General features: G+C 36.5%; 1 protein-coding gene across 3 annotated transcripts in view; it reads left to right on the top strand.

The window, feature by feature from the left end:
* Positions 1-15,003, top strand: part of AFF4 (ALF transcription elongation factor 4) — an 84,941-nt gene that overhangs the window by 46,148 nt on the left and 23,790 nt on the right. For all 3 annotated transcript variants that reach the window (XM_010807254.4, XM_005209304.5, NM_001191129.1), the window contains 6 exons: positions 6,475-6,511; positions 8,232-8,280; positions 10,448-10,502; positions 10,959-10,996; positions 11,406-11,568; positions 12,037-12,954. In XM_010807254.4, coding sequence (XP_010805556.1) covers positions 6,475-6,511; positions 8,232-8,280; positions 10,448-10,502; positions 10,959-10,996; positions 11,406-11,568; positions 12,037-12,954 — 1,260 coding nt within the window. The remainder of the gene's footprint in view (positions 1-6,474; positions 6,512-8,231; positions 8,281-10,447; positions 10,503-10,958; positions 10,997-11,405; positions 11,569-12,036; positions 12,955-15,003) is intronic.

Here is a 15,003-nt window from a genome sequence, read left to right as displayed (position 1 = left end):
TTGTTAGTGACATTTTGAATTATGTGGTATTCAGTACAACCCTTTGGAGAAGGCGATGGCACCCCACTCCAGTACTCTTGCCTGGAAAATCCCATGGATGGAGGAGCCTGGTAGGCTGCAGTCCATGGGGTCACGAAGAGTAGGACACAACTGAGTGACTTCACTTTCACTTTTCACTTTCATGCATTGGAGAAGGAAATGGCAACCCACTCCAGTGTTCTTGCCTGGAGAATCCCAGGGACGGGGGAGCCTGGTGGGCTGCCGTCTATGGGGTCGCACAGAGTCGGACATGACTGAAGCGACTTAATAGCAGCAGCAGCAGTACAACCTTTAACATAAGTCTAATAAAATTTTATTAAAAACTTCTTCTGTTGTTTCTCCCAGTGTTGTCCCTTTGTTTAAAAACTTGGTCTTTTTATTGCAAAGAAAATGACTGAAATCCAGTACAAAGAGAGCACAGAGAAAACAGACTAAAACGCATTCCTTTGTCAGGAAACACTATTGAAACAGATTTAGAAAGCAAAACTAAAGATTTAAGAATCAAGTATTAGAATAAATCATGCAGTGTACAAAGTTAGCTCTATATAGATGAATGAAAGTGTAGGTGCTTCTAGTACTAGTATCAATTTAAGATATTGTTTGCCTCTCTTTTCAGTTAGGTGTGTGTGTGTTAGTCCCTTAGTGGTGTCTGACTCTTTGAGACCCCATGGATTGTAGCCCGCAGGCTCCTCTGTCCATGGAATTCTGCAGGCAAGAATACTGTAGTGAGTTGCCGTTTCCTCCTCCAGGGAATCTTCCCGACCCAGGGATCAAACCTGGGTCTTCTGCATTGCAAGCATATTCTTTACCATCTGAGCTACCAGGCTCCTGGTAACTTCAGTTATAAAATACTTGAAAAGCTATTTTTGTGTGTGTACCACTCAAAGAAAGATATAACAGAGAAAAGTTAAGTCTTAACGTATAGATAATTTCTCCTCCCCCTTCCTTCATGGAGAACCGATGTGGCACTCCCAAATACTTTTTATATTAACCCAGAAGGTCACTGATTATTTGTTTAATGACAGTAAGAGTTGGTGCACTTAAAAGTGATTTAGATACATCCCTGGTGGCTCAGACGGTAAAGCATCTACCTGCAATGACCCAGGTTTAGTCCCTAGGTCAGGAAGATCCCCTGGAGAAGGAAATGGCAACCCACTCCAGTACTCTTGCCTAGAAAATTTCGTGGATGGAGGAGTCTGGTGGGCTACAGTCCATGGGGTTGCAAAGAGTCGGACACAACTGAATGACTTCACTTTCACTTTCCCTTCCTTTCTGTCCCTCCCTCCCTCTTCTCCTTCCCTCCATCCTTCCTTTTTCCCTTTCCCCTCCCTCTCTTTCACATGTAATTCCCAAATAGATCAGATCTTTTCATAGCATATTTAAAATGATAATAATAAATTAAACCCCCAAAAAATAAAATAAAATAATAAATTAAACCCTCTTCTTAGAATAAAAGTGATGTCCTAACAATGAATGAAAAAGTAACTGCCTCAAGTTAGGAAGGCAGTGTTTTAAAAATAATGTCATCACTATGTATTTCCATTGTTATTTATTTATGGCTGCTCTAGGTCTTTGTTGCTGCACACAGACTTTCTCTAGTTGTGGTGCATGGATTTCTCATTATATTGCTGTGGCTTCTCTTTTTGCGGAGCACAGACTCTAGGGTATAGGGGCTTACGTTGCATGTGAAATCTTCCTGGACGAAGGATCAAACCTGGGCCACCTGCATTGGCAGGTGGATTCTTAACCACTGAACCACCAGGGAAATCCTGTATTTTTTATTGTTGTTAAAAACTGTGATGATTGTCATATGTGCAAGCTTTAAAGACTTGGAAACGGAATTTTCTAACTTCAGTGAGTTTTGAACCCATTTCCTAAAAATACTAAACCATAACCTTTTATTTTCTTGAGAAATTGTTTTGTGTCAGTGACCATTGGAAATTTATTAGCTAAATTTCAACAGAAACTTTTGCATATTAATCTGCAAGATTGAAATTTTGGTATCATGATTTAGTCAGTATAGCATCTCTTCCATTTGTCTAGCTGTATCTTTGTGATACCCAGTGGAACAATTATCAAACCAGTTTTAGTGTCAGACTGTACTTTTGTGTGTATGTAAGGAAAGCATTGTTGCCATTGATAAATACAATTTTAAAATTAACTCTATTATTTTATCCGAGCCCTTTAAATTTTTAATATTTTGGTCTTGCATAATATATACTAGTTAATAATGCAAATGGCAACCCATTTCAATATTCTTGCCTAGAAAATTCCATGGACAGAGAAGCTTGATGGGCCACAAAAGTCAGGAGCAACTGAGCACACACATATTTGGGAGATACAAATGCAAAAATGTCTTAGTGGTGGGGAGTACGTGATCAAAAAAGCTTGGAGACCAGTATCTTTAAGCTGTGGTCATCTCATATTTGCACCACTGAAGTTATCTCCTGACAAAAATATCTACTTCCACTCTAGATTTCTCAAAGCTGTTCTCTACTTAATAGCCAAAGTAATCATCACAGTATGCAGATGTACTTGGATAATTCTTCAGCGTAGTAAACTGCACACACACACACACACACACACAAATCTTTAATATGGTTATAAAAATCAGCTATGTGATTTAGCCTCTCTGGTCCTGAGTTTAATTTCTTAACCCTCTTCCTTCTATACCTTTTCCTCTCATGGGCTGCCTAGAAGTTCTTTATACTAGCTATGCTCTTATTTTTTCTTGCCTTTACACATGCTTTTCTGTCTACCCTGAACACTTATGTTTCTCATTCTTTCCCAGTCTACTTCCTACATATCCTTCAAATTTCCTCCTGAGCAGTACCTACTCAGGAAAGCCTTTGCTCATTTTCTTGGTCAGGGGTGTATGTGTGTATGTGTATCTGTATGTTTGTTTCTCATGTATACATGCATGCACACACACATAATAATAATATAATTGTTATTTTTATATTACTTTATAATACTGTGCAAGCATTTGCCCTTTGTTGTACTTAACACAGTTGCTATTTTATCTTGATTTGCATGAGTAGTTGCAAAAATACTCATTAAGTTCCATGAAGACAAAGGCCATGTCAGTTTTTGCTTATTGTGTTTTTCCAGTACTTAGATATGTGAGTGAATGTGTATCAAGGAGTTTGGGTTTCAGCTTTAGGAAAAAGGAAGAGCCATTGTACGCTCTGTGAAAAATAAGGGAGTATTAATGATATATACTAAGACTTGGACTTTAGAAAGGTCAACTAGAGGCTGCAGGAAGATCCATTAGATGACCATTGTAAATGAAGAAAGGTGAGAACCTACGTCTTTGCAGTACAGATGTAGAGGAGAGGGGGTTGCATATAAGTAGATGGTCTAGACAGAATCCAGTCATATTTGCTTATTTATTTTATAGGTTTTGTGTTTTTTTAGGCCACCTGTGTGGCATATAAGATCTTAATTCCCCGAACAGGGACGAAACTCATGTCCCCTGCATTGGAAACATGGAGTCTTAACCACTGAACCACCAGGGACGTCCCTCCAGTTGCTTTTGGTCACTTAGCTGACTGACTATTGTCAGAGGTGAGAAAAATGAATCAAGAGACTACTTAAAAGCTTAGGTTATTAAACTGTTAGACCATTTACCAGGTAAATGAGTATAAGACAATTAGTCATTCAAGGCTGGGTAGAGAATTCTTTTCATGTAAAAAAATAAATGTTTTGTTTGTCTGTGCTGGGTCATAGTTGAGACATGCAGGATCTAGTTCCCTGACCAGGGATTGAATCCAGACCCCCTATATTGGGGGCGCAGAGTCCTAGCCACTGGACCACCAGGGAAATCCTTCTTTTCATTTTTAATAAGATTCACAGGAATGACCTCTTGGTCACTGATGTATTTAAAGACTTTTTTAGAATAGCTTTGTTGAAATAGAATTCACATATCATGCAAATCACCCATTCAGAGTATACAGTTAAATGGTTTTGAGCATGTTTATAGATATGTGCGGCCATTATAGCAGTGAATTTTAAAACATTTTGGGAAATCTGTGGTGATCCAATGCTTAGGACCCTGCATTTTCACTGACAAGGGCCCGAATTCAATCCCAGGTCTGGGAACTAAGATCCCACAAACCATGTGGCATGGCCAAAAAGAACTTTTTTTTAATGTTTAGAACATTTTTATCACCTCAAAAGGAACCTCCCTACCATTTAGCTATCAACCTTTTTCCTTCTGTTCCCCTCCCAGTCCTACCCAACCAATATGTCCTCTGTATTGATTTCCCCTTTCTGGACATTTCATGTAAATGAAATCATATCATATATTGCATATCTCTTGCAACTGGATTCTTTCTCTTTGCATAATATTCAAGGTTCTTCCACATTGTAGCATGTATCAGTTCCTTCATTCTTTTTTATGGTCAAATAATAATCCATTGTTTAGAGATATATCATTTTGTTTCTACATTCATCACCTGATGGAGGGCTTCCCTAGTGATGCAGGAGATGCAAGAGGTGCAAGTTTGATCCCTGGGGCAGGAAGATCCCCTGGAGAAGGAAATGGCAACGCATTCCAGTATTCTTGCCTGAAGAATCCCAGGGACAGAGGAGCCTGGTGGGCTGCAGTCTACAGAGTCACAAAGAGTCGGACATGACTGAGTGTCTAACACAACAGCTGATGGAAATTTGGGTTGTTTTGGGCTTTTGGCTACTATGACTAATACTTCTGTAAACCTTTGGGCACAATTTTTTGTGTGGACATGTTTTCATTTCGCTCGGTTATACCTGGGGCAGAATTGCTGGATCATGTTGTAACTCTAATGTTTAATTATCTGAGGAACTGCCAGAATGCTTTCCAAAACAGCTAGATGTACCATTTAGTATTTCCCATTAGGCTTTCAGTTTCTTCACATTCTTACCAGTACTACGGTTATCTATCTTTTTGATTCTAGTCATCTTAGTGGGTATGAAATGATATCTCATTGTCAATTTGATTTGTATTTCCTCCCAATAACAAATGAAGTCAAACATCTTTTCATATGCTTTCTGGCCACATTTCTTGGGAAAATGTATAGTCAGATCCTTTACCCAGTTTTTTCATTGGGTTACTTGACTTTCAGCATTGAGTTATAACAGCTTTTTATATATTGTAGATACCAGTCTCTTATCAGATATATGATTTGCAAATATTTTCTCCCCAGTTTGTATGTTGTCTTTTCACTTTCTTGATGGTATCCTTTGAAGCACAAAAGTTCTTAATTTTTATGAAATCCAATTTATCTATTTCTTTCATGTCATGTGCTTTTGGTGTCATATATAAGAATCCTTTGCCAAATCCAAGGTTATTAAGATTTGGCACTGCATTTTCTTCTAAGAGTTTGTAGTTTTATCTCTTAGATTTAGCTCTTCGATCTATTCCAGGTTGTCTGTGGTAAGGAGCCGACTTCATTCTGTATGACTCTTCACTTGTCCTAGCATCTTTTGTTGAAGAGTATTCTCTCTGTGTTGGATGGTCTTCACACCCTTGTTGAAAATCAGTTGACAGTTGATGTAGGTTTAAAGTATTTTTAAACAGCAAAACTATATTTTAGCTTTGATACTGTTTGGATTTCTCTTTCACAGATAATTCTGTCATTCTTAGAAGATTATACTTTTAAGTAAGCTTTTGAAGAGAATAGGGATGTTTGTGTGATCTTAGTGTACTGCAATGTGTACCACAGACTTAACCTAGAAAAATGTACAACTTGCACTTGTGAAATAGCTGTTCTCGTCTTGAAAGTTGAGTTTGAAAAGTTTCTTTCCTGGACATTTTGGCTTTCTTTTTACTGATGCTTGCTGAGTGCCAGACACAGTGCTAGTATAGGGCTTACAAAGAAGTATGTAAAATGAGTATGGCAAATCTCTTCCTCAGGTTGCTAATTATAAGATATTGAGAGCAGGGAGGGGGAGTAAAATGACATGGGAATAACTGTGAAGGGGTTACTAGTCCATAATAGTGGTATCTTTTGAGTATATATAATTTGCATAACTATTTTCACTTTAATATATCATTATTAGTATTCTTTAAAAAATAACATTTTCTTAAGACCAAGAATTAAATTAGGATATGAGTGCCAAGGATGCTGCTAAAAACAAATGATAAAAGAAAGACTGTTACATAGATTGGTACTTTTCTGTATTAAGCTCTGGGAAGCTCTACTACTGACCATTGAATTGGTGAAGTTGATCAGATGGAATCATTAAATTCTTTTGGTGTGTTTTTTTTTTCTTTTATGCATTCTTTTTTTGTTTGTCTTTGTTTTGTTTTTGCTTTTGTCTTTTATGCATTCTTAGTAACTCAACAGAATCTTCCATTGAATTAGTTGGAATTGAGTAGTTTAATGTGAAGTATTTTTCTCTAATGAAACTTTTTGTCTTAATGTCACTGTATAATTTTATGTCTCTTTTTCTCAGGAGTCTCAGCAGTCCAGTTTTGGCCCTGGAGAACAAAGTGAGTATTTCTTTTCCTCTTGGTTTTTATATTAAGCTGTTTATTTCACATTCATTTCTCGTGGTCACATCATATGTTTCTTTAATAATTCTTTTGTGTATCTTATCCCAGTATTTATGATCTGATGATTAGTAATGGGTTGAACTGAATCTTAGCTTAAAAAATGAAGAATTATAAATCACTCTGTATCAAAATAAGCTATTTTTATTAAGTATTTGAACTAATAGTTTAGAGCTCATGAGTTCAATTTGATGGCCACCTCATATCCCCAAGAGCCATTCTATTCTTTCTGGGTCTTTTTCGCTGGGAGGAAAGTCTGATGTCTGCTACAAAATCCCTGTCTACCTCCACTCTCTTGGCCTCAGAAGAACTTGAGGGGAAGAGAGCTTTGGGGAGTTTCATTGTGGTTCCACGAGTTGATGGCTGTATGAATTGGTAGTGGTAAGGTCAGGAACCTTGCAAATGTTGGGACTTCACCATAAAGCTCGCTTAAAAAAAAAAAAAAAAAAATGTTCTTTTTCCAAGAGCAGTAACTTCTCAGGTATATTTACTCTGGTAATAAGCTATTTAGAGAGATTAAAATGTGGAGCTTTTTTAGTCCTTAGTTTGTTGACTTTAGTGATCTTAAAGCAGAGGTCCATGTTTAAGGTTAACAAATCTTATGTAACTATTTCTTTGTTCTGTCTTAAAGCTACAGATAGGAAAAAAGGACCCAGCATTATAGATACATAGTAAATAACTACCTGTAGGCCAGAAAGTATTCATTTTCTCTTAAAATCTTTTAAAAGTATCTCCTTACCTCTACTCCTCTTCCCCCATTCTCTCTGCCCATAGCTAACTATTGGCAAATGGGACCATAAGCTGCACCTACTCTTTATTACCTGTGTTTTTCACTTAATTTATTTTAGAACTGTCTTTATATCAGTATGGGCTTCCCTGGTGGCTCAGACAGAATCTGCCTGCAAGGCAGGAGACCTGGGTTTTTGATCCCTGGTTGGGAATCAACCAACCAGGTTGATTTGATCCCTGGTTGGGAATCAACCAACCAGGTCAATCAATCAACCAATTGGGATCTTCCCAATCTGGGTTGGGAAGATCCCCTGGAGGAGGGCATGACAACCCACTCCAGTATTCTTGCCTGGTGAATCCCTATGGACAGGGGAGCCTGGTGGGCTAGAGTCCATGGGGTCGCGAAGAGTCGGACACAACTGAGCAACTAACTGTCACTTTTTTTTTTAATATCAGTATAAAGCTCTAGTTCATTCTTTTTAAAAACAAAAATGTGTTATATTGTTGAAACTATCCTAATGTATTTATCTAGTCCCCGTAGATGGGCATTGGTTTCCAGTTTTGCTGTTGCAAACCATGCTATAATAAACTGTGTGAGTGTTTATTTGTGTGTATGTATTCCTCCAGATGTAGTGTAAATTCATTTCCTTTTAACTGCTAGGTCAGTGGATATGTGCATTTACAGTATTGGTAAGATAATATCATCAAATTGCCCTCCAGAAAGATTGTATGAATTTACAGTCCTACCAATAACTTGTGACATGCCTGTTTCCACCAATATTTCATATTATGTACATTAAAGTGTTACCAATTTGATGGATGAAGAATTATATCCCATCGTTTTTATTTCTTTGAGGTTATATAGATAGACATTTTAAAATATAAATAGCCATACTGTAGTTGCTGATGTCTGCATTCTTTTTTGCTCCAGAAAGATATAATCCTTCTTCTAAAACTTCAAATGCACACCAGTCTAAATCGTAAGTTTATTGCTTAATAAGTTTAATGTTTGTCTTTTTTTTGCTCAAAATCTAACTTGTAGTATCTGGATATCTAGAACACTTAGAAATATGTGTTTAATCTTTTAAGGCACGGGTAGGCAAACTTTTATGTAAAGGACCACATAGTGAAATATTTTATTAGACTTTAGGGTCCAGATGGTTTCTGTCTCAACTACTCAATTTTGCTGTTGTACCATAAAAGCAGCCAGAGACTATGGGTGTGGTTATGTTCCAGTTAAAACTTTCTTTTTACAAAATAGGCCTAGATTTGGCTTGTGGGGCCATAGTTTACATACCCCTGCTCTATGATTACACTTTTTTCTTATCTTTCAGAAGTGTTTGTGATGCTAGTTTGTTTAAAAAAACAAAAAAACACGTAAAAAAAATACAGGATTCTTCTTAGTAAAACCCTCCATTTGACCACAAAATTTAGAATATTAAAGCAGCATAGTTCATACTGTCCGTGTTGTTTTCCTACTTTTATTTTATAGGTAGACCCAGAAATATGTATCAAAATGTAGTAGAGTGGTATATTGGATGATAAGAAATTCCAACTTACAGAATGAACTTACTACTGAATTCCTGAGACCACAAGTTAATTCAGTAATTGAAACAAAATTCTAAAGAAAGTGAATAACCAGTATAACCACAGTCTGTACTGATAACCTCAGCCTCTTCAGCTGAACATAGTGGGAATTGAGTGAGAATGAAAATACATGAATACAAGAAATTTCACCTGACTGTTGAAGAGTTCAAATTATGTAAATTCCTATTTATTATATTTATTCATGTGCAGAAAACCAATGGGAGCTTACCATATATGTGCAGATTACTTTGGCTTCTGAGGGAACAAGAGCATCCAGTACCTTAAGCAGTATGGTAAAAGCTTTGACATATTCATATGTGTAAACAGGTTCATTGACCTGCCATTATTAAATCATAAGGGCTGAGAGAATTCAGAGTAAGCACATTTCTTTATAGGAAATCAGTCATAGAGATGTACTGAGACCTTGACCAAAAGAAGACCTTTTCATCTGTCCCACTTATTTGGTCATCCTTAGATTTCATAGTTCTATAATCATCTGGTTACTTTGTATCAACATGGTCATTTATGTGAAACTCTGAACTTGGGATCAGATTTAGAAACTCAGATTAAGTTTTGAGGGGACAATATTAGTAGTAGTAGGAGTGAAAGAAGATTTCCTTTCCATTGATTGGAGACTGTCAGGAAATTTTGAGAAGAAAGGTAATGTAACTAGTGGTGATAGAAATCAAACATTTTCTAGTTTTCCCTAAGGTTTGTGTTAATTTTTCCTTTCTTATAAAAAGGCAAGGAGTGTTTTGTGATTCCTTACTCAGTTTTTAATTTTGATTTTGATTCTGTGGCCTTAAGGAAAATTTAAATCTATAATTTTACTTTTAAAAACTAATTCCAGGAACTGTTAACTTAAAGTATTTATTTGTGTTTTTTAAACAGTTGATTTGAATTTTGATTAAGAAAGATTTGGACTCTGGAGTTATTTTTAATTCATATATGGTTATTTCTCTTGTATAACCAAGGTTCTTGCCCAAAATTGTACATCTGCAAAGAGCACTCATCTTTCATAGCAAGGCATTTACGAACTAGCACTTTGTGTGTTCTGGTTTTCACAATTACCCAAGTGTACATATCTCTTCATAAAACCTTGGGGATAGTGAAAGAGAATTGCTGATGCTTTCATTTTATCTTCCTTCTTTTTGAGAGTCATATTCCTCTAGTGGACTGTTGGGTATGAGTATGGTAATTTGTTTTAATAATGAATGAGTTTGTGTATTTGCAATTAGAGAAAAATTACAGATAACAGAAGTGAGTATAGGAGTTTGTGGCAGGTAACTTTTATTTATAGAAAACAAAGATGAATATTTTACTTATGGAAAAGTTAGAGCTTCCAAAATTGAAATTGTTAAATTTCATCTTTCTCAGTTTTTTACTCTGGATATAAACCAAACCAGACAGAGTAAGACTTACTGGGTCTTTTCTTTATTTTTCAATTAAATATTTGGCTACCACGGTGATTATTTCTAGAATTATTGTAGAATATCTAATGCTCTGCTATGCCATGATGAAATTCCCCAAATAATCAGCCTTTCTGTCTTTTCCTTCTAGTATGTTAAAAGATGACTTAAAGCTAAGCAGCAGTGAAGACAGTGATGGAGAACAGGTGTGTCTGCTTAGGATTTACTAGTTTCACACAGTGTTTGTTTTTATTGTATTTTATAAGAATTATAATTGAATAATACATTTATGATCCAGGTAGTTAAGTTCATTCCTGCTTTTCTGACACTGGTATATTATAGTTTTCCACTCTGTCTTTAAACCTCCACTTTTTTCCCTTATTTTTTTTTTTAAATGACTTTTCCTTATTACTTAGCATATATTAGAACATCCTCATGAAGCATGAGATTGTTGATAAGAAAAACTATTAACACAGCTTTTAATCTTATCCTGGCAATTCGTTATTGTTCAGGTAAAAACAGTATTTCATAAGTGTTAAGTGACCATTGATGCATATATTAGAGAAGAAAGTTTTTCTATTAAGATTTCACATATTGTTCACATTAAGCAGATAAAGTACTATTTATTCATTTATAGATTTCCTCTCATGTTTTAATTTTAGGATTGTGATAAGACAATGCCAAGGAGTACACCAGGAAGGTAGGCATCCTTTTATTTTTTGTTTTATTTATAGTGGAAGGGTCAATCTGATAACAGTGTGTAGTGATAGAGTAATTGACCTTATAAAGTAAATATTATTATTACAACTCTGTAAATTAACTAAAAATCATTGTGAATTGTGTGTTTAAAATAAATGAATTTTAGAGTATTTTGTACCCCAGTAAAGCTTTTATTAAAGGTGAGTACTAGTGGCTAATGCTGCATTTCAGAAACTTTTTAAAAGGAAGTATTTATTTCATTTATAATGAAGTTTAAGAATCATAGAATTTGAAGAGCTTAACAAATAGTAAACATTTTAAATAAAGTGGAGTGTCAACTTTGAATGCTTACAGGTTGTCATTCTGAAAAAAAAAATCTTTTGGTCATTTATATTTTTTATTTCTTTTAGTAACTCTGAACCTTCACACCATAATAGTGAAGGGGCAGATAACTCCAGGGATGATTCTAGCAGCCACAGTGGATCTGAAAGCAGCTCTGGATCTGACTCAGAGAGTGAAAGTAGTTCCAGTGACAGTGAGGCAAATGAGCCATCCCAGAGTGCATCTCCTGAGGTGAGAGGGAGCCAAGAGGGTCCCTTCTGTAGGCACTCTGAAGGCCCCTGGTGATGCCCAGTATTTACTTTGAGCTTTATTTTTGTTTCAGCCTGGTGACTCATGTTGTTTAGTTATGGTGAAAAGAAGTCTTAAATAGTATAAATTCACTGTAGCTTGATAAAATGTGGTTTAAAATCTCTGTTGGTTCCTACATTGTTTGTTTGCTTTCTGGAATTAAATGTACTGTATGCATTCCTGACAGGGCTATTTAATATTTAAAAGCTATATATATATAATAATTAGCTTATGTTCTCTTTGAAGTGATTAGAGCTATTATTATTTTTAGCCTTTTCCTTTGGTTCAGTTAGAACTATGAAAAACAAATGCTTTTGTGGTGTTAGGCATTGTGTTTTTTCCTCTTCCTTGAGATTATGAAGAAAGGAGAAAGTTTCAGTACTGAAAAAGCATACTTTCTCTGTTTTTCAGCCTGAACCACCTCCCACAAATAAATGGCAACTTGATAACTGGCTGAATAAAGTAAATCCACATAAAGTATCACCAGCTTCTTCTGTGGACAGTAATATCCCATCATCTCAAGGCTATAAAAAGGAAGGCCGAGAACAGGGCACAGGGAATAGCTACACAGATCCAGGTGGTCCTAAAGAAACAAGTTCTGCTACTCCTGGACGAGACTCCAAAACTGTCCAAAAGGGATCAGAAAGTGGGCGTGGGAGGCAAAAGTCTCCTGCCCAGAGTGACAGCACAGCACAGAGGAGAACTGTAGGGAAAAAACAACCCAAAAAGACTGAGAAGGCAGCTGCTGAAGAGCCCCGTGGAGGCCTGAAGATAGAGAGTGAAACTCCTGTAGACATGGCTACCAGCATGCCCTCCAGCAGACACAAAGCGGCCACCAAAGGCTCAAGAAAACCCAATATAAAAAAGGAGTCCAAATCTTCCCCTCGACCTTCAGCAGAGAAAAAGAAATACAAGTCAACAAGTAAATCTTCCCAGAAATCAAGGGAAATTATAGAAACAGATACCTCATCCTCAGATTCGGATGAAAGCGAGAGCCTTCCTCCTTCCTCACAAACTCCTAAGTACCCTGAGAGTAATAGGACTCCCGTTAAACCCTCCTCAGTGGAGGAAGAAGATAGCTTTTTTCGGCAACGAATGTTCTCTCCTATGGAAGAGAAGGAACTTCTTTCACCCCTCAGTGAGCCTGATGACAGGTATCCACTTATTGTGAAGATTGACCTGAATCTCTTGACTAGAATACCAGGAAAGCCTTACAAAGAAACAGAGCCACCCAAGGGGGAAAAGAAAAATGTGCCAGAAAAGCACACAAGAGAGGCTCAGAAACAAGCCTCAGAGAAAGTTTCCAACAAAGGCAAGAGGAAACATAAGGTTTGTAATGGGTTTTTTGTTGTTCTTGTTGTTGTGTGAACATCGTCCTCTAAAATGCAGTGGAAATCTCATTAAGCCAAAAACTAGCTAGTTAATTCATAGCTATGAGGGAAAATAGAGGTGAGCCTAAAGCCCTGATGAGGCAACAGACACAAGAGTCTCTTGAGGACCACCGTGCCTCTCCCTGTATCCTTTAGTAAAGAATTATAGTTTCTAATTCTTTATTAAAGGTTCATTTCTTATCTGAATTTCTGATTCAGATAAGAAATGAACCAGTGCATCTGTTCATAGTGTGTGCTGGCCAGTGTAGAGGTGAGAACGAAGCAAAGATTGCAAAGTGGCCTTTACAACATTCTTAAAATTTTGGTTTTAAATGTCTTTAGTTGGGATATGTACTCTCCAGGTTGTCATACTTCATAACACTTTCTTCTGTCTTATATCCAGACCAAGTGACATGTTTTAGATTACAAATTCCAGCTAGTAAATTGACTCACCAATTTTAACATGTCCTTAAGGATTTCACCAATCCATTGTACATAGCTGTGCCACAGCGTTTCTGCTTTTTGAGACACTCATATCTGCAAGTTCAGAATTAAAAACATCTGCTGGCACATAACCAGCTCTCGTCCCTAAATAATTCCAAGATAATTTGGATTTACAGATAAAGCTTGGTATATACTTTTAAGGTCAGCTTTTTTTAAACCCAGGAAATAAGAAAATTCATGGATATCTGTGATTGGAAGATAATGGACATACCATGGAGCTGAAAAACTTACATATAGAGACAGATTTTTTGGAAAGAAATGTGATCTCTCAACTTTAGTGAGAAATCTTTAGAGGAGAGTACATTTTACTAATTTGTATTGCAGAATAGTATAATTTCCCTTGATACACATGTGTGAATGCGATTGTAAGATATTGAAAACATGAGCAGGTGAACGGAATAGCAGGTGGACTCAACAAAATCCCAGTCCCAGTTGACCCTGAGAATCTCATGTAGGAGGACAGGAGGAATATAACGTTTTCTTAAAATGAAATGAGCCTGCGGTTTTCCCTCTTTTTCCTTGGAACCACAGTACTGTGTGCTGTTGCTGGTGTATCTGGACAAATGAGAATAACACTTTTTTTTTTGCATCTTCAAAAGTTGAAGATTTTTTAAAATTTGAATTTCTAGAAAACTGAAGCTTCCTACTTTCAGTACTATAGCTAGGAGGTTCCATTATTGTAGTAAAGGGATGCTTTATTCAACTGGTAAACTCTTTAGGACTGCTGGATTCTAGAGCCCACAGCCTCACATTGGTGGACTTAGTTATAGGATTTTATATTATTCTATATAATTCATAGAAATTATATGAAATAAGAGCTTGTATATGATAGATTCTGCTCCTTAAAAAAATAAGATGTTTCTTATGGAATTAAAAAAATGGTTCTTTTATCTTTAAAAAGGTATTACAAATCTTTGTAAACTTTTTCAGACATTTAACATATAATATACTGAGTATATTTTACTCTTGTTTAAAATTTTACAATATACTTAACTTGTAATAAAAAAATCCCCTTCCTCTAAAAGGAGTGTTCCATATCTCTGTTGGAGAAGGAAATGGCAACCCACTCCAGTATTCTTGCCTGGAGAATCCCATGGACAGAGGAGCCTGGTGGGCTACAGTCCCATGGGGTCACCAAGAGTTGGACACAACTGAGCGACTAAGCATATCTCCTTACCTCCCCCACATTTCATTGGCATATATTCCTCACAAGTTTTTTTATATCAATACCTGTAAATGAAATTTTGATTTTATAAAATGTATATCACCAGGAAACTTAGTGATGATTATTCGCAACCCCCCACCCCCCCGCCCCAGAATGCCATACAACTTGCAGAATCTTAGTTCCCTCACCAGGGATTGAGCCCAGGCCCCAGCAGTGAAAGCAAAAAGTCCTAACCACTGGACCACCAGGGTATTTCCCAGTGATGATTTTTGAGATTTGTTGCTTTGGTAAAATTATTCTTGAAGATAAAGCAGATAATACTGAGAAAGAGACCAGCCA

Source organism: Bos taurus, chromosome 7, assembly GCF_002263795.3.
Source record: "Bos taurus isolate L1 Dominette 01449 registration number 42190680 breed Hereford chromosome 7, ARS-UCD2.0, whole genome shotgun sequence".
NCBI classification, from domain to species: domain Eukaryota; kingdom Metazoa; phylum Chordata; class Mammalia; order Artiodactyla; family Bovidae; genus Bos; species Bos taurus.
The sequence above is the reverse complement of the archived record's forward strand: the minus strand, read 5'-3'. Positions and strand labels throughout refer to the sequence as shown.